This window comes from Lynx canadensis, chromosome C1 (assembly GCF_007474595.2).
Source record: "Lynx canadensis isolate LIC74 chromosome C1, mLynCan4.pri.v2, whole genome shotgun sequence".
NCBI lineage: Eukaryota > Metazoa > Chordata > Mammalia > Carnivora > Felidae > Lynx > Lynx canadensis.
In genome coordinates this window covers 119,421,961-119,441,783 of record NC_044310.1, presented here as the reverse complement: position 1 = coordinate 119,441,783, position 19,823 = coordinate 119,421,961, and the positions used below count along the sequence as shown (strand labels likewise).

Genomic DNA, 19,823 nt, shown 5'->3' with positions numbered 1-19,823 from the left:
CCCTACATACCACATTAAACCAGTTCTTCCTGAGCACGCCCTTCCTAACCAGGCCAATCAGGAAACCAGAACGGCAAGGTCATGGCGAGGAGTGGGGTTGGCTGGGTGGAAATCCAGGGCCGATGGCTATATCAGTTGGGACTTGGGGGTTATGCTTGACAGAGTGCTTGATCCAAAATGACGCAAGCAAGCAAGCAAGCAAGAAAGAAAGTTACTGGCCCATGAAACTGGCTTCACGTATAGCTGGGGTTCGGGTTTCCAAAACTGCCATCAGGATGTAGCTTCTATCCCTTTGCTCTGCTGCTATGTTGCCATTGGGCTTGGGCTTCACAGAGGCAACGCCAACCTCGTGTCCTCCTCCATTCACACGCCATCTCCCAGAAACCTCGGCCAGGGTCTCACCATATCTTGTTGGCTGGGGTCGAGTCAGGTGTCCATTGCCAAACCAATTCCCATGGCTGATTCTCTGAAGAAAAAATTGGGACATGATGATAAGAAAAACAAGGTAAATGTAAAAAGAAACAAAAACAGGTGTCCTATATCAGAGCCAAAAAGTCATAATGAAGCAGAAGCTGGAAATGCAAGAGAAAGCTAGTGGCTGAGACAAACAGACAATAGGAAACGAGAAAAGAGAAGAGAGAGAGGAAAACCATCTGATATCTTTCTCCTCCTCAGGAAACCTACACATTCCTTCCAATAAACTCTTTACAAAGGAGTAAAACAATTTTTAATGTTTATTTTTGAAGGAGAGATAGTGTGAATGGGGGGCGGGGGGACAGAGAGAGAGGGAGACACAGAATCCCAAGTAGGCTCCAGGCCCTGAACTGTCAGCCCAGAGCCCAATACAGGGCTCAAACTCTGGAACCATGAGATCATGACCTGAGCCAAAGTCAGATGCTTAACCGACTGAGCCACCCAGGTGCCCCAGAAAGGATTTAAATTGAGTGGTTTTCCGTTCTTTGTAACTAAGTAACCATTAGTAAACTAAGATAGTTTACTAATGTTCCCTTCACTGATTAAGGCTGGATTCCGGGTAATATGAAAGCTACAGATGCCTTACAGATAACTCGTGTCTTTCCTGGGAAGAGAACACTGCCCACCAAATAGATCATCCAGATTACTGGAAGCAATCAGATGTAGGGCTTGAACTAACTGAACTTGGAGACCCCCATAAAACCTCAAGTTCTGAGGTTAGAAAATACTTGCACCCAATTTCATACAAAACTCGCCTTTTTTCAACCCTTTTCCCATCTTTGCCAGATACATTTTAATTTGTGACTTAAATTTGAGGCAAGTGAGAAAGTTCCCAGCTCAACTTTCTCACGTGGTGCAACAGAGGAGGCTCCTGATAACCTGCGTGGTAAAGCACGAATCGGCCACATTTCCTTTGAAATAGGATCTTCTTTTGCAAACAAGAATGTTTCGGTCAGCAAGGCTGGAGACCCTACTGAAGAGATTGCCTAGAATCTGAGCTAGGCCACCCACAACTGAACCACTTCAGTCTTTTCTTTAAAAAACAAAAACATGGGGCGCCTGGGTGGCGCAGTCGGTTAAGCGTCCGACTTCGGCCAGGTCACGATCTCGCGGTCTGGGAGTTCGAGCCCCGCGTCGGGCTCTGGGCTGACAGCTCAGAGCCTGGAACCTGCTTCGGATTCTGTGTCTCCCTCTCTCTCTGCCCCTCCCCCATTCATGCTCTGTCTCTCTCTGTCCCAAAAAATAAATAAACGTTGAAAAAAAAATTAAAAACAAAAACAAAACTAGGCAAACTGAGAAAGGAGAGTCTAGAACCTCCCTGAGGAATCCATCCTACATTTTTAGCTCGTCATTTGGCACCTACCAAATGCTGGGTTAGAAGGCTGAGGAGATCGGTTTGCTCTTTAGGATGATAGGAATGCATTTTATTCAGTTTCTGCTGCAAGCCCCAAAGCTGGCAGGTTGTAAGACTACCTTTGGACAAATCTTTTCATGATGTCATGATTCAAGACAAGGAGCAGTTTCCCAGAGATTCTGTGCCATTCATTACAGGACAGGTTTCCAGGGCTTGTTGTGGATCCCATCCCAAATGAATCCAAGTGGAACACCACCAGTTCCAGCATCAGAATCAGGTTCCCTAACCAGTTCTGGAAGCCTCTGTGCAGTTGTACAGGGTACCACCTCTAGTCATTTGGCTTAGGTCCCTGCCATATTCAGCTAAATACCTTTGGTTTTTGGCAAGCCAAATAATTCCACCAGTATAGGATGTGCTTACACTTTCAGGATGAAATGGTCTTATTTTGCCAAACCATTATGTCCTTTCTTAGTCAAGTTGATACGCTGAGTCAGTCTCCCCTCCCCATATGTCCTAAACCCCTTCCTCTTTTCATAATTACTGGAATAAGTATGGAATGGAGCAAAACAAAACAAATCTTGCCCTCCAAAGCCAAGCTAGAGACATGGAGAGAAATGTTAGGTCACTCTTGGCAACAGAAAGGCTCTGAGAGCTGGACTTGGAGATAATACAAGAAACTCACCCTTAGTGTGTGTGTGTGTGTGTGTGTGTGTGTGTGTTTAATGATCATCCTCTTCCCTGACGATTGATTAGTGTTCTCTTCCATCGGCTATCTTCGGTTCTTTCTTGTTCTGGGAAAGTGCCTGTTTCGGAGCGTGACACCTACAACCCATAAGCAAAGAATGAAGATCATGTGCAAGAGAATTGGAGAGTGCAGGAGATGCCTATTAAAAACACAAGCCCTGGGGCGCCAGGGGGTTTCAGTCGGTAAAGCGACTTGATTTCAGCTTAGGTCATGATCTCATGATTTGTGAGATCGAGCCCCAAGTGGGGCTCTGTGTTGATAGCGCAGAGCCTGCTTGGGATTCTCTCCCCTCTCACCCCCTCTCTCAAAAATAAATAAATTTAAAAGAACCAAAACCATATAAGTCGTCCCACCTAAAGCATTTATCCCTTGTAGAACCTTAGTTTTTTGTTATTTCATATATCCTGGTCCTATTAAAAGTGAGTTTATTTTACACTGACTTATTCAGAAATCAAAAGTATACGTCATTTAAGTAGCCTTCGATGAAAACATCTTTGCATTACTTCTGCAGCCCTGTGAGGTGAGGCAGACAGGCAGGAATTGCTATCAAATGATTAGCCCATATCATCCAGCAATTACAACCTCTTTCTATTGCAGGATATTGCTTCTGTACACATGAAGGGCAGTGCTGTATGGTGGGAAGGTTCTGCATGAAGGTCTAAACCTCAAGGATTTAGTGTTAGCCCAGCCAGTCATTTGCTGGCTGAATCAGCAACATTGAGACTCTGTTTCCTCACCTGTAAAATGAAGCCACTGGATGAGCTGGTCTCTGAAAGAGGCAACAGAGGAGAGTGACTAAGGTCAGGGTCCTGGCTGTGTACTCACTAACAGTTTGAACTTGAGGTTTTTTGTTTTTTGTTTTTTTAGCCCCACTTGCCTTATGGTTGTGAATCTGTAAAATGGGGATGCTACGAGTTTATTAAATGCTATGCATTTAATACTGTCAGAGATACACAGTACCTAAAGGAGGGCTTGGCTCATAGCAAGTGCTCAAATGTCATTATCAGCAACATTACCATCTAAAATCCCTCCAAGCCATGAATAGGACCTTGTCCTAATCTCCACAGAAATGAAAAAGAGGACTCAACTTTTAAACTTGATTTTGGAGAGAAAATTCCATGTATGAAAAAATTAGAAAACAATACAAAATTATCTGATCAAATGAAAGACTGACTCTTCTGTCGAGTAGTACCATTAAAAGTTGGAAGATACAGACCTTGGTCACTTTGGGGAGACCTTTTTCTTTATGGCAAGAGTGACTTTTTTTCCTGTCCCCTCTGGCAACCGTCAGCTTCTCTGTCCTTGTGGGTCTGTTTCTGCTTTTGTTTGCTGGTTCATTTGTTTTGTTGTTAAGATTCCACCTATAAGTGAAATCATGTGGTATTTGTCTTCCTCTGTCTGACTTCTTTCACTTAGCATGATACCCTCTAGGTCCATCCATGTTGTTGCAAATGGCAAGACCTCATCCTTTTTTATGGCCGAGTAATATACCATTATATATGTGTATATGTTATGTATATTTATGATATATATACACACATATATACACATATCTCGACTCTTCTTTATTCATTCATCTGTCAGTGGACGTTTGGCTTGCTTCCATATCTTGGCTTTTGTAAATAACACTGCAGGAAACATAGGGGTGCATACATCTTTGCAAATTAGTGTTTGGCAAGAATGATTTTTGGTTGCAGATGATCCAATGGACTTTATGATTTTTCCATACCCACTCTTCCCTCTGGAACTGGCTCCTCCCCAGACATTCCACATCTCAGGAATAGCAACACATTCTCTCAGATCAATTAGACCAAAAATGAATAAGGATACAAAAGACCTAAGTAACAGAATCATAAAGGTAGATGGGATGAATATATATCAAACTCTGTGCCCTGAAGATAGAGAATGTATTTTTGCTTTGTGTGTCCATGGAACAGCCACAATCATTGGCCATTCCATTGGTCACCCCAAATGAAATCACAGTAAGTTTCAAAAACTCAGGTAGAGTGGACATTTTCTATTCACAATGCAGTAAAATTTTAAATTAATGAAAGATCAGAGAATTTTAAGAAAGTTGTCCTTTAAACAACTTTTGGGTTAAAAGTACAAATTCAAATTGCAGAATTTCTAAAAACCAATGATAACGAAAAATTACTACATGTTAGATTCCGTATCTAAAGAATTGAACTCAAGCAGCACTTATGGCAAATATCATAACCTATAAAATGAATATTTATTTAAATATAAAAGGAATGGAATAGAAAGAATTAAGAATCCATCGAAAAAGTTAGGAAAAAGGACAACGAAATAAACCAGAGGAAAACAGAAGAAAGAAAATACAAAGGATGTTAACGTAGCAAAACAAAGTGAATAAGTGAATACCCACATCACTGGGGCAAAATCCGTAGAACAGAGAAGACTTCTCCAAAATCAAGGAGGAAAAAACAAAGGCAATGAATAAAAAATGGCAAGAAAGAAAAATGCAGAAAGCAAGGACATTTTAAAAACAATTTTACCCAACTTTATCTAAATTTGCAAATTTGAAAGAAATGGATACTTTTCTAGGAGAATATAACTTACTGAAACCAACTGCAGAATATCTAAATAAGCCAATTTTCATATAAAAAAGCTAGATAATATTGTAAAGGAGTTAATATTTAAAAAGCACCAGGGCTGAAAGTTTCCAGGCAAATTTAACCAAACCTTTAAAGGGTGGATGTTTCCAATGCCATTTAAACTGTTCCAGAGCATAGATAAGGAAGAATGACTTTTGTTTTTGACCCCGATATGTTAACATTGATAACAAAGGCTGTAGAAAAAGGAAACAATAAATGAATCTCTTACATGAATACTAACGCATAAATCCTAAATAAAATATTAGCAATCAGAATGCAGCAGCATAGGAAAAGAATAAGTCTTCATGACCAAGTGCAGCTTATTCTAAATATGCAAAGACAGTGTTTCAAAATAGATCTAAGGAGAAAAGTCAAACGATCATTTCCCTAGATGCTGAAGATGTGTTTTTGAAAATATAAACTTGAATAAAAAAACTTGGGAAGGACGGATCAGCAATTATTGAGACTGGTGACTCATGGGGCAGAGACCAGGGGTATAAAATGGAGCAGGTACAAACATGGGTTGGGACAAGGTGCTCCATGTACCTCTTTTTTTTTTTTTTTTTAATTTTTTTTTCAACGTTTTTTTATTTATTTTTGGGACAGAGAGAGACAGAGCATGAACGGGGGAGGGGCAGAGAGAGAGGGAGACACAGAATCGGAAACAGGCTCCAGGCTCTGAGCCATCAGCCCAGAGCCTGACGCGGGGCTCGAACTCACGGACCGCGAGATCGTGACCTGGCTGAAGTCGGACGCTTAACCGACTGCGCCACCCAGGCGCCCCTCCATGTACCTCTTTTTGTATCATTTTCATTTTTGGACATGTGATCCTTTTACTTGCTCAAAAAGTAAAGTTCTCCATGAATGTTACCTATTATTATTTAGCTACCATTGCATTCTATGCCAGGAACTTCGTGTTCTTGTTGAAAGATTAAGCTTCAAGTGAATTACAGACAAAAGCAACACTATGTCACAGAATTGTGGGTCAGAGTAAACGAAATCAAAGACCAAATGTGCTAGTTACCTCCCTTCCGGAAGAGCTCTCTTTGCTCATCTTGACTATAGGGTGTAGGCTAACCATGGACTTCCTTCAGCACAAACAGCCCTTCTTATGGACTTTGGTAGGTTGTATATTGTCCGAAGCCCACAATGCTGATCTAACTTTGTCATTTGGCAAGGGAGGAAAACCAAATCTTAAGTGATATGCCCCAGTCATCATGGCAGAGCTCAGGCCTCCAATCTCTCTTCCTCAAAAACAAACAGTTAAGTGGTTAAAGGGGCATTGTTGGCCAGGACCACCTAAAGGGTTCTCAGACACCTCCTCCAGCATGCTACTGTCATTCCACTGCATGTATCAAGGACCTGCTCTGTGCCAGCTCTGGGAACATGGAACTAAATGTCTCACCACCTGTCTCCAGAGGTTTCAGACTGGAGACGGACACCCAGGCTGGGCTCCCTGCAAATACCTGCTTCTATAGACGTATGCGACAGGTATGGAGGAAACCCACAGGAGAGCTCCCTGACCCAGCCAGGGCGTTTAGGCCAAGCAAGCCTGCCCAAGGTTTAAGGGGCGAGTTAGAGTTTGCAAGACACAATAGGTGGCAAGAGGTGGCAAAAACAGTGTGAGGGCAAGCAGCCTTTGCTCAAGCCACACCTCTGCCCAAAAGGCCCTCCTCCGTCTCTTCTGGGGACTACTCTCAGCCTTCCAGTCACCCCCACAGAGACAGTTCAGGGATGGGCACCCTGTGTTCAGTCTCACATACTGGTGTGGTTGATTACATTTGCCACTGTACCCCTGGTGTCTAACCCAACGCTTGCCATTCTGTAGGTGCTGCATACATACTTGGTAAGCGAACGGATGATTTGTAATTTATGTTCTTGAAAGAAAGCTGGCCAGGAAGGTGCCTGGGTGACTCAGTCGGTTAAGTGTCCAACTTCGGTTCAGGGTCATGATCTCACGGTTCAGGGGTTCAAGCCCCGTGTTGGGCTCTCTGCTGTCAGCACAGAGCCCGCTTTAGATTCCCTGTCCCTTCTCTCTCTCTCTGGCCTTTCCTTGCTCATACTCTCTCTCTCTCTCTCAAAAATAAATAAACACTAAAATACATACATATATACGTACATACGTACATAAGAAAAAGAAGCTGGCCAGGAATTTTTGCATCACGTGTTCCATTTCTTTAGATAAACATCTGTGGCAAACACGAAAACCCATTCAGATGCTTGTTCTTTTCTGAAGGAGCCCATCGGGCCTGACTGTTTGAAGCATAGTAACAGCTTGTAAATACTGAGCTTGGGGACAGTAATCCCCTGACTTAAGTTCACATAACTCTGTTCCCTTTGCTCTGCCCCCTCTTCTTCTACTTCCCACACACAACTCTTCTCTCCCCAAGGATCATAGGAAGGATATCAAGTCATTTAGATGCAAACACATTTTGAAGGGCTGCCTAAAGGCTGCGCCCTTGGCAGGTGGCACACATACATCCCACTGCTACTTACCCTGTACTGTGTCATCCTCAGCTGCTCACATAACCTCAAGCCTTAGTTTCTCCCCCTGTAAGAGAGAAATGTCATTTCTACTCTGAATAGTGGCCAGGTTTGTAAAACTCCCAACAGAACATCTGGTGCATAATAGATGCTCAATAAACAGGAGCTGAGAACGGTTGCTATTATTACTGGCAACGGCAATGGCGTGTTTATTGGTTTATTTATCAGTCTCGGCACATTACAAATACCCACCGGCAGAACCTGCTCCTTTTCCTATTATGCATATGTGTGCAGGGAACAGTGACGAGCAGACAAAGATATTGAGAAGTTAATTCAACAGTTCTACGTCAGTGGAGGCAGTGAAACATGAAGTCTTGGCAAGTGAAGACTGGGGAAAAATAGGACTGAAAACAAGGACTTTTCGAATGACAAGGACAAGCACAGTCTTCAGATATACCTAAGCCGGGGTTTGAGTACCCAGAACTCCATCGAAGTAGATTCTTGGTGTCTGACCCAACCCCCTTGCCCTTCAACTTGCTGGGATTCTTGGGCAGATACTTGCTTCTTTTCCTCACTCCCCTCTGCTCACTCGCAGTCTGTCACCTTCTGGCCCTGCTTCCTGTGCCCTACTCTACCAGCGAGGTCCCCGGTCTTCCTCCTTAGGTCCTGGTGCTTGGCACCCTGCCCCACCTGTCATGCAAGCCAGGACCCTGTGGTCTCTCTCAATGTCTCTCCCGCTTTCTCTCTCGTCATTCTCTGTGTATTAAAGGTCCTCATACTTCCGTCTCTGCTGGCGCACTTCTATTTGCAGTCACCGGGAATGGCAGCTGGACCTCTGTGGTAGCCCCCACGCTGTCTCTCCACTTCACCTGTCATCATCCCCGCCTCTCCCAGTCAGAATGAGCCTTCCAGCACAGTCTCTGCTGCCCTCAGAGGACCGTCTGTCTCCTTAGCGTGGCGCTCAAGGCCTTCAGCACCTGCTCTTGTCCACCTCTCCAAACCTGTCCCCTCCCACCCTGAAGGGCAGGAGGAGCTCGGCTGTCACCCACCCCGTGAGGGCTTCATTCTGATGCTTCTCTTTCCCAGCACACCTTTCCTCACCTCCTCACCAGAACGCAGCTCAGGGACCGTCTCTTCCAAGGAGCGTTTGCTGAAAATCCCCTGCCCTCCACGCAACTTACGCTCACAGTACTGACGTCATAGTATCGTTGCCTCTCAACTGTCCATCTCCCTGTTAGGGACGGCGGTGTAAAGAAGCGTCTGGAGCCAACTTACTTGGGTTCACGTCTGGGCACTCCCACCCGTCCGCTGTGAGGCCTTGCACAAGTTTTTACACACACACACCCCCGCCCCCACCGTGTTTCAGTTTCCGCACCCGCAAAATGAGAGTAGTCATAGCACCTGTTTCTCAGGTTGTCTCGAGGGTAAAACAATGACTACACACAGAGCTGGAGCGCTGGGGACAGAGGCGGCACATAAAAAGCCCCACGCGTGAATTCTTGTTATTAGACTGTGGTCACTTGGAGGGCAGGGCTTTGTTTTATTCACCTCTGAATCCTCAGTCTCCAGCAGAGCCGCTGGCACTGAATTAATGAATAATAACAGCACTCACGTTGATGATGAGAGCAATGGGCTTTTGTAGAGAGAGCACTGCATACAGTGCCGTAAAATGTTTGCACAGACCGCATCTCATTTAGTCCCCAGCCCCCTGCCGTCACGTACCTATGACTCTCGCCATTTCACAGGTGGAGATGCTGAGGCTCAGAGAGCACTGGATCCCTCCAGTTTGCTGGAGAAGCAGACAGTACAGAGAGTATTTAAACTAGTCATTCTGACGTCAGCATGCATGCTTTGGGAATTCGGGGACTTCAGTCGCTGAGATTCGTACGGCATCTTCTCCTGGTCTGAAGTCTCTTTTCCAGATTTCGCCTGGCAAAGTCCTGCTTGTGCTTCACCTCCCAGCTTCCAAGTCACTGCCCTCGGGAGCCTCACTGGCTCCTACAGGCCACCTAGACTCCGTGGTCGGTGCCACCCAGTGGCCTTGCTCTCTCTCATTCTCCCTTTTTCTGACATCTTCACTCCTCTGTGAGATTTTAAAGGCAAGGACACCTTGTGACTCACCTTCGTCTCCTCCTAGGCCTAGCACGGCGCTGGCAGGTGAAGGTGCGGGCCAAAACTGGCCAAAACGTGGTTCCTTCGGCAAGTGACATGCTCACGGAGTGGCGGGCGATGTGGACCATAGACAGAGGAGCAGTGGCCTGGTGGGCGATGGCCAGGGCTCCTGTCTCCCGCCTGGTCCCACAGCCGAAGTTGCTGGGCATTGTTCCCCACCTCTTCCCCCGGATTCTCAACCCTTCCCCGTGGGGGCCACAAGAGCACCTCTGCTGGAAAGCTAGGCACAGCTCCTACCTCCCACCTTCCAGCACCCACCCTGGCTCCCATCTCCAAACAAGCATCCTCAGGGTCTGAGGTAGTTTCACTGTAGGGAGCCAGAGGTGGCTGCCAGGGCACGCACTTCACTACCAGCTTTCCAAAAAGGGAGAAAAAGAAAGAAGAAAAGAAAAAGAAAACTTGTTTTTCCCTTTCTTTTTCTTTTCTTTTTTTTTTTTTAATGTTTATTTTTGAGAGAGAGAGAGACAGAGCACAGGCAAGGAAAGGGCAGAGAGAGAGAGAGGGAGACACAGAACCCGAAACAGGCTCCATGCCCTGCGATGTCAGCGCAGAGCCCGATGCGGGGCTTGAACTGCAAGATCATGACCTGAGCCGAAGTCAGACACTCAACCGACTGAGCCACCCACGTGCCCCTGTTTTGCCCTTTCTAAAGGCTACCAACCATCTTTTTGAGCCTTGATGGTAAGTGTATACCCCCACACCCTATGGTATGTATTGATACAAGTCAAGAACAGTGCCTTTTATTCAAAATACCCATTTCTTCTCCTCAAAGTCTGGTCTTCCACAGAATACAAGTCTCAGTGGCCTCGGCCAGGAGCTGCTCACCCCAGACAATCAGGAGGATAATGTGTGGCGAGGCTTTGGACCACCGACAAGGCAGTGGCTCTTTCCTGACATGGTCAGAGCACGTTAGCAATTGATGCCGGTGTGAAGAGTTCAGTTTTCACGGCTAACCAATGTGAAAATCAGGCGATTTTAAATAGGTTGGGAAGGTTACTCAGTAACCGTTTCGAGCCTGGCCAACAAAACGTGTCCAAGGATTGTCCGTGACGCTGAGCTCCGCCTTGAATTATTTCTGTGTGTTCCCACCTCTTTGAGACACTACTCAAGATTCGGATCTTAAATTATGTTGGTTCAGATCCTCTAAGAAGCAGACACCGATATGGTATTACACATGCCTGAAAGAGATTTATTGGGGGAAATTCCTGTGAAGGAAAAAAAAAGCAGGAAGCCAGAGTCTTCGGTCAGAGATACAGGTCTGATAGTTTTGAAATGAGGTAGGAGGAAAGGAGAGCAGATAGGAGTGTCGGGCTGCAGGGCAGCCCTCAGACAGTCCCAACCAGACCAATGAGGAATCCTCAAGCCAAAGGTGACTTTAGACTCCCGTGTCTGTGTGGGATACTTCCATGATTGCCCCCTCTATGTTTAGTCTTTGACTGGGAGCAGCCCAGGGGAAGCATGGCATGAACAAAGGGTAGATCAGAGGGGCAGCATCTCGGACTGTCCATCAATCATGCTTCCCTGAGCTGGAGATCTAAGTAGGGCTTCTTTGCAACTGCCGCTTGGGTGGGGGCATCTGATGGTCTCCCCTGGGTCTCTTGGTAGAAGGCCTCTCAGCCACTGGTCAGCTTCCTGTGTTGGGCAGATGGATCCAACCTTCTTATCTCTTTTGGGATCCTCCACCCCAAACAAGGAGGGTCGACAGGATCTTGGAAGCCCCGAAATGATAAATATCCAGTATAAAAAAGAACTTTGTGAAAGGTGTTGTAACTCATTCCATTAAAAAAAAAAACAAAAACACAACATTTTGTAGCCAAAAGAGTTCAGAAAACACCTGCTTTTAAACAGTGTTAAACACATTTCCAGGATTTCTCACAGCTGTTACTAGGCTGATATATATCTTGAGTCTTCAAGGGAACAAAACAGTGTATAGAGTTTGTCAAATTTATACGACCATCAACTGCCCCTCCCCCCCAATTTTATTATAGTTTTCAGAGTATCTTATGAGACATGCTTTTGTAAATGTTGAACATGCTCCATATCCCCTGTGTCTCCCTCCAGATCCAGTCCCCAGCCTTCCTTACCTGCTCTGTGCCCAAGAGGCTGACCGTCATGCACGGTGGCTCTCCCTTGCCCTTTATCAAGCTTGTCCAAGTAGAACTTTGGGATGATGGAAATACTCTGTATCTGAGCTGTCCAGTATGAGAGCCACTAGCCATATGTGGCTATTGAGCACCTGAAGTGTGACTAATATGGCTAAGGACCTGAATTTTAAATTTTAATTAGTTTAAATAGTTACATATGCCTATTGGCTCCTGTCCTGGACAGTACAGTTCTGGATTTTTGGCTGGGTTTGGCCAATAAGAAGCACCCACGGGAGACGAGGGGGGTAAAAGGAGAATAAGAGAGTTATTGATTTCCTTGGCCCCCTCTTATGTGGTCATCACGGGGTGGCTGTGTCTTCTGTCAAACACCTCAGCTCTTGACACACAGTCCTAGATTCTGACACCAATTCCAACGTTTGCATTTCCCGCCACCCCCCAACACCAAGCAATTATCCAGCAATTCACCTGAATTCTGACTATTTCCTGAGATAGCATCGGATCCCACAGGATAAGGGCTCAGTCCTATAAGGCCGCCTGTCCCCTCCTTCTACGTCAGTCACTAGCAGGAAGTCCAGGCCATTGCCTGTGCTGCTTACCCATCTGCTATAGGCCAGAGGTTCCAACAACCTTCTTATTGGGTTTGATTAACTTGCTAGGGCGACTCACTCAGAGAAACATTTTACTTACTAGATTACAGTTTACTATAAATTATATAATTCAGGAACAGCCAGATTGAAGAGATGCATAGAGTGAGGTGCAGGGACAGGGGTGTGGAGCTTCCATGATCCACAAGTTCACCCACCTGGAAGCTCTCCAAACCTGACCTTTTGGGGTTGTATGGAGGTTTCCTTATGTGATCAGTTCAATCATTGGCCATTGGCAATTGACCTCCGGGTGCCCCTCTCCCCACACAGGTCAGTGGGGTGGAACTGAAAGTTCCAACCTTCTAATCAAGCAGCTGGCTCTCCTGGCAACTGGCCCGTCATCCTCAAGGGCTGTCCACAAGTCACCTCACTAGCATAACTCAGGTGCGGTTGAAAGGGTTGAGAGGGGCTTGTTGTGACAATCAGGACACCTGTCCTGCTCTTACCACTTAAATTCCCAACGTTTTAGGAGTTTTGTGCCAGGAGTGGGGACGAAGTCCAAATACATATTTCTTGTTATAAATCGCGATTTCACAGCCCTCTCCATATTATCTACCGGGTTCGGCAGGCGCTCCCAACCCTTTGGGGTTGTGGGCTGGTAAAGACAGCCCACGGCTGGCAGGCCACAGGTCTCTGTGCGTTCCCTGCCCACATAATTGCAAATAGTCCTGGGAAGCTCTGCTCAATGGCTCAGGGTGAGTGTGCCACCTGTTTCCTGCCGGGCCTCTGCCTGAAGCCCTGATGTGAAGCTTGTGGTTTTTAATTCTGAAAAATATTTATCATGCAGTACTAATGAACAAGTCAGAAAACAGTTATGATGAGAATGAAAATCCTTTCCCCAAACGCTCCTTGCCCCCCACCCAATACATAGAGGCAAGAACTTCGAAGCCCTTTCTGGTTTTACCTTAAATAAGTTGTTCCAGTACCTCAAAATAACATGCCAGGGCCACTTTTCGGGCTCTATGGACTCGAGACACTATCTATGCCTCCTGCTGGGCTGGATGAGAATTTCTCTCACATCGCCCCTTCCTCTCCTCCCTCGATCATTCCAAGTTTTGATAGTTATAGTAAGATTTTTAGCTTCCTCTACTGGTTGCCATGTAGGTTTAAATTATATGTCCATTTTTATTTTAAAGGGAACATCATCACTCTTGAAGTGTTTTGTGCTTTTAAAGTTTATATGTTTATTTTGGGAGAAAGAGAGAGAGGGAGAGAGAGAATCCCAAGCAGGCTCTGTGTTCAGCACAGAGCCACGACTATGAGAGTATTGACCTGAGCCAAAATCAAGAGTCCGGCCCTTAACCGACTGAGCCGTCCAGGCGCCCCTAAATAACATATACTTAGGCTTCTGTTTCTTGTTCCGTTGCTTTCAATTTTGTCTCTTAACCTTTCATTTTTGCAAAATGAAGACCTTTCCTTCTCAAGCCTTCCCTCTTTTCCCCTCCCTGCTTCTGTACAGCTGTATCTTTATTTTTTACATTATCACTCTAGATAATGATTACATTCTGTTTTGTAACTACTCAGTTTTCTGTGCTTTGTCTACCAATGTTTCTAAAAACTGAAAGCCAGTAATCAGCATTTACGTTATGTCAATTTTGTTTAGTGCAGAACTAAGCAGCATGCGTTTTCTCTTTTTTTTTTTTTTAAGTTTTTTTCCTTTTAATTCCAGTATAGTTAACATATAGAGCCATGTTACTTTTAGGTGTACAATATAATGATTCAACACTTCCAATATAATGATTCAACACTGCCTTTTAGTTTTGTTGATTGTTTCCTTTGCTGTGCAGAACGACACCCAGTGCTCATCACAACGAGTGCTCTCCTTAATCTCCATCACCTATTTCACCCATCCCCCATCCACCTCCCCTCTGGGAACCATCAGTTTGTCCTCTAGAGTTAAGACTGTACCTTGGTTCTTCTCTCCCTAGCACTCCCCCACCTTTTTCCTTTGCTTATTTGTTTTGTTTCCTAAGTTACAGATACAAGTGAAATATGATATTTGTCTTTCTCTGTTTGACTCATTTCAGTTAGCATCATACTCTCTAGCTTAAACCATGTTGTTGCAACTGGCAAGATTTCATTCTTTTTTATGCCTGAATAATATTCCATTATATAGAGATAGATATCTATCTATCTCTATATATAGATATATCCTTTATCCATTCATCTATCAATGGACACTTGGGCTGCTTCCATAATTTGGCTATTACAAATAGTGCTGCAATAAACATAGGGGTACATGTATCCCTTTGAATTAGTGTTTTTGTATTTTGCGGGTCAATACCCAGTAGTGCGATTGCTAGATCATTGGGTAGTTATGTTTCTAACTTTTTGAGAATCTCCATACCATTTTCACAGTGTCTGTACCAGTTCTGCATTCCCACCAACAGTGTAAGAGGGTTCCTTTTTCTCCACATCCCCACCAGTCCTTGTTATGTCTTATGTTTTTATTTTAACCATCCTGACTGGTGTGAGGTGATATCTCACTGGAGTTTTGGTTTGTATTACTCTGATGATCAGCGATGTTGAGCACCTTTTCATGTGTCTGTTGGCCATCTGTATGTTTTCTTTGGAGAAATATCTGTTCGTGTCTTCTGCCCATTTTTAATTGGACTATTTGTTTTTTGGGTGTTGAGTCATATCCTTTATAAATTTTGGATACTAGCCCTTTATCAGATATAACATTTGCAAATATCTTCTCCCATTCAGTAGGCTGCCTTTTAGTTTTGTTGATTGTTTCCTTTGCTGTGCAGAAGCTTTTTATTTTGATGTAGTCCCAATGGTTTATTTTTGCTTTTATTTCCCTTGCCTCAGGAGACAAATCTAGAAAGATGTTGCTATGGCAGATGTCAGAGAAATTTCTGCCTATGCTGTCTTCTAGGATTTTTATGGTTTTAGGTTACACGTTTAGATCTTTAATCCATTTTAAGTTTATTTCTGTGTCTGGTGTAAGAAAGTAGTCCAGTTTCATTCTTTAACATGTAGCTGTTCAGTTTTCCCAACACCACATGTTGAAAAAGCAGTCTTTTTCCCATTAGCATGTATTTTGTCTTTTCTAGGTCCAATGTCATGGTGCCTTGCTAGTCAAAGGGAAGCACCCTAGCATCAGGTCAAATGTACTTTCCCCCCCTCTTAAACTTACTCTAATTTGGGTGGTTTTCCATTTAGACAATAACTATTTTGTACAGTTTTTTAAAATTTTCATTCATTTTGCGAGAGAGAGAGAGATAGAGAGTGAGGGGAGGAGGGACAGAGATAGAGGAAGAGAGAATCCCAAGCAGGTTCTGCGCTGTCAGCCCAGAGCCTGACGTAGGGTTCGATACCACAAGCTCTGAGATCATGACCTGAGCCGAAACTGAGAGTCAGACGCTTCACAGACCGAGCCACCCAGGCACCCCTATTCTGTACAAATTTTACTTCTTCAAGTTTTGATTTTTTTCTTATAAAGATTAAGACACATATTCTTACTATATTCCAAATATCATCCAGCTCTTCATTATTTCTTAGAATTTGTCTAATTACACTCTTAGAATCCTTTTCAGTTTTCCTCTTTAAGACAATATTCTTGAAATTTGGTGACTTTTTCCAGTTGCTTTCAAGACCTGTGGTTGACTTTGTAATAGGGGCTTCTTTTCACTGGAATCCTGGTTAGCTCTATAATTTCCCATATTCCACAGTTCTCCCTTTCTTGGTTTTGCCCACTTGCCCCTCACTGCTCTCTTTTTTGGGAGCACATCCATAGGTAAAATTATTTAGAAAATGGAGACATGAGGCAAAATCTTCCAAACATGTGAAGATCTGAAAACAATGTTCTTTCTCTCATTTTTAAGCTGGACATGGAAGTCTAGGTCCAACATAATTTTACCTTCATATTCTGAAGCCTTTATTTCAATTTTTAAAAATGTTTTATTTATTTTTGATAGAGAGAGAGCACAAGTGGGGGAGGAGCAGAGAGAGAGGGGGTACAGAGGATCTGAAGCCGACTCTGTGCTGACAGCAGTGAGCCCGACGTGGGGCTCTAACTCATGAATCATGAGATCATGACCTGAGCCAAAGTTGGACACTCAACCGACTGTGCCAGTCAGGTGCCCCATGAAGCCTTTATTTGAGTGTCTTGCAGCATCTTCAATTTTAATGAGAAGTCTGATCCATTGTGATTCAAATTCCCTTATGGTTCTTGGTTTACATTGCCCTCCACCCCTGCCATAATCTCAGGAACACTATCCTCGGTGATTTGGTATTTCACCATGGTGTGCCAAGGGCTTGGTCTTTTAATTAATTCTGATCAATATTTGTGTTTCCCTTTAGCTCTCGGAATTATTTTATTGTCTCTGAACTTCTCTTAATTGGCTATTGAACCTCCTGGATTTAGCTTCCATGCCTCTTATTCTCTTATCAGATCCTTCCCTTGTCATTTCGCTCAGTGTTATGGGAAATTTCCTCAATTACATCATCTAATCTTTCTATTAAAGTATTTTAGTTTTTATTTTGGCAATTTAATTTCCCAGAAATAGTTACTGTTTTCTCATTTTCATTAAAAGAAAAAAAAAATCCTTGTTTCCTGGTTTTCCCTTCTGGATATAATGTCTGTTCAAGTCTTTGTTTTCTTGAATTCTATCTCTTACAGTGTGCCTTTCTACTCTCCCCCCCCCCCAAGTATCTGTTCTTCCTTAGTTGTCCATTAATTTTTAAGAATGAATAAATAGGAATGCCATTTTATGATGTGTTTATCTTTTTCCTTTAAATTTTTGTTCATATTTAGGTGTCAGCTCATTTTTAAGAATGAAGAAAGAAATGCTGTCAGTTTCTGCGTAGGGGGGCTTGTCATATCAACTGGCAAGCTTCTCTCCAGGGTATTCCTGAACAAGAAAACCTTACTTTAGGATGTCAATACTCACACTAAACAAAATAATGAATTTCTTCAGAGGGAAAACTTGATTTTTGGGGGCTTGGGTTAAGCCTGGAGTCCTGCCTATAAGATGTAGTCCTTTCTCCACTGTCCCCCCCATTGTCACTCACCTCATGTACTCTGGGCTGAAGACACCTCCACTTGGTTTATCTGTTGACGTACTGACCTTCTGCCAAATACGTTCTGTCTTCCTGAGATCTGTCGAAATTTCTTCAAAGATGGCAACCCTCCTATTCTCTTCACTATTATTGATTTTATCATTAAAAAATTCCTTTCTATCATTTCGAAAGGATCTCAGGAAGGAGGGAAGGCAAATTCTTGGCCTCAGTTCACCATCTTGAAGTAGAAGCCTCTGAAATATCAATTAGGCAGTCCATGGCATGCCCTCACAGAGTGTCTGTCACCTAAAGGCTTTGACTGTGATGCCTTTAAAACTTCAAAGTCATTTTATGGAAAAAATAATAGGAGATATTTTTGATGAAGAAATCTTCCCAGCTGGAAGTTATTTATCTGAACTTTTACTTTGCAATGTTGCATTGTGGGTGACATAGTAGGTCTTCAATAAATATCTGTTGAACCAATAAATGAATGAATGAACAAACATTAACCATTAATTAATTAACCGTTAATTAAAAGTCAGTAAAAGGAAGTGGATAATATGTATGCCCAGTAAAAAAATAAATGGAATGATTTATACATTTGTACATCCTATGTTTTGATACATTCTTTTAGAGGTGTAGATATTAATGCAAACAGACTGACTTTTTAAACGAATGTAAATAAATGTATTGACGTTTAAAACAGTTGTCCTGAAAATTATACACTTATTCTGAGGATACTCACTGATGAAAATTTTGGGCGTTCTGGTTTGAACTTCCCTTTGGTCCTATCCCCTTCCTTCCTTCCTTCCTTCCTTCCTTCCTTCCTTCCTTCCTTCCTTCCTTCCTTCTTTCCAGTCTTATTTGGTTTCCTCAGTGGGGGAAATCTTTGGCCTTTGAAGGTGTATTTTATTTTTTCAAAAAAGCCCAATACAACTTTGTATGTATTTCTTAGATCAGAATGAACAATATATTATTTTTGTAGTCAAAACCATATGAGAAGGCAGATCTCAAATGGGGTAATAAATGCATTATGAATAAAAGCTTCCAAAGAGGAGGTTCTTTGTGTTTATTTGCTTTTTTTTTTAAGTTGTACTTATTTAAGTAATCTCTACACCAAAGTGGGGCTCGAACTCACAACGATCAAGAGTCACAAGCTCTTCCCCCTGAGCCAGCCGGGCGCCCCTGTTTATTTTACTATTTTATTTTATTTTATTTTATTTTATTTTATTTTATTTTACTCTACTTTATTTTATTTTACTTTACTTTACTTTATTTTATTTTATTTTTTTGTAAACAATTACAGAAGCTTTCGAACAAGTGTACATTTTTCCAAGGCGCCCAATATAAAGAGGATGACGCTCATGCCAGTGTATGAAATGAAGCTCACTGCTTTATAACCTCCCACCATGCATTGTGTTCTCTGCTGTTTAGGATAATGATTACTGTGAGGTGCATAATAATGACAGATGTCAGTAATAAGTGCCTACTATGAAAACCAGAAACTTCGCACGCATGGGTCATTCTGTTGGGTTATGACCCCCGTTTTTACAGATGAGGAAACTATAACTCAGAAATTTTGTTTTTTCCAAGTTACTCAGCTAGGAGATGACAGACCTGAAGTGCATTATTGGGTCTGTCAAGAACCCGTGCTGAGTTCCTCCACCTCACAATTTTACTTGGACAACTTCTCTTTCATATATGAGGAAGCCAAGCCTGTCGACCAAGATGATAGACAAGCTGATTTGGTGCCGGCATCCCAGCCCAGCAGTGTGCCCATAGCCTTCTCCCCTTCACCTGTGTTTGACAAAATTCTGCTACACCAATGGTGGGCTCCCCAGCCAATCTCTGTGTGGCAGGGCACAACTGTCACGCATGCTTCTGAATGGGGATGCAGAGTGAGTCTTCTGCGTGCCTGTGTCCTACTCACACGCCAGCTTCTTGCAGGGAGGTGAAAGGTAGGAAGCACCCTGGTTGTATTTGTTCAGGAGGTCACCGGTCACCTAGTGTTCTGGCCTTTTCAGTGTGGTTATGATCCTTGGTCCTGTTCTAACCTGAACTATTTGTTAAGCCTCTGGATCTAGCTTTTGTTTGCCTGCTGAATCAGACCTTCTCTCTTCCTGCTAAAACTCAGCTGGGACAGAGTTTCTTGGGCTGTTCCTCTGGAAATCTGGGCACCCCTTTAGGGTTGCCAAAAGTTTAGGCAAGTGGGATGTGGAGGCA

The 19,823-nt window shown here is 43.5% G+C and overlaps 1 protein-coding gene and 1 long non-coding RNA gene across 4 annotated transcripts in view; both read left to right on the top strand.

The window, feature by feature from the left end:
• INSIG2 (insulin induced gene 2) overlaps positions 1-19,823 on the top strand; it is a 57,657-nt gene that overhangs the window by 31,342 nt on the left and 6,492 nt on the right. The window contains exon 6 of one of the 3 annotated variants that reach the window (XM_030328196.1): positions 17,356-18,652. The exons of 1 other annotated variant lie outside the window; for it this stretch is intronic. In XM_030328196.1, the coding sequence (XP_030184056.1) occupies positions 17,356-17,373 (18 nt within the window). In that variant the 3' untranslated portion in view covers positions 17,374-18,652. Of the gene's footprint in view, positions 1-9,809; positions 10,221-17,355; positions 18,653-19,823 lie in introns of those variants that run through there. One more of the 3 variants, XM_030328197.1, reaches the window with a different exon arrangement.
• Positions 10,407-11,132, top strand: LOC115522384. Its single transcript, XR_003971366.1, has 2 exons — positions 10,407-10,525; positions 10,617-11,132. It is a non-coding gene; the product is annotated as an uncharacterized LOC115522384 (long non-coding RNA).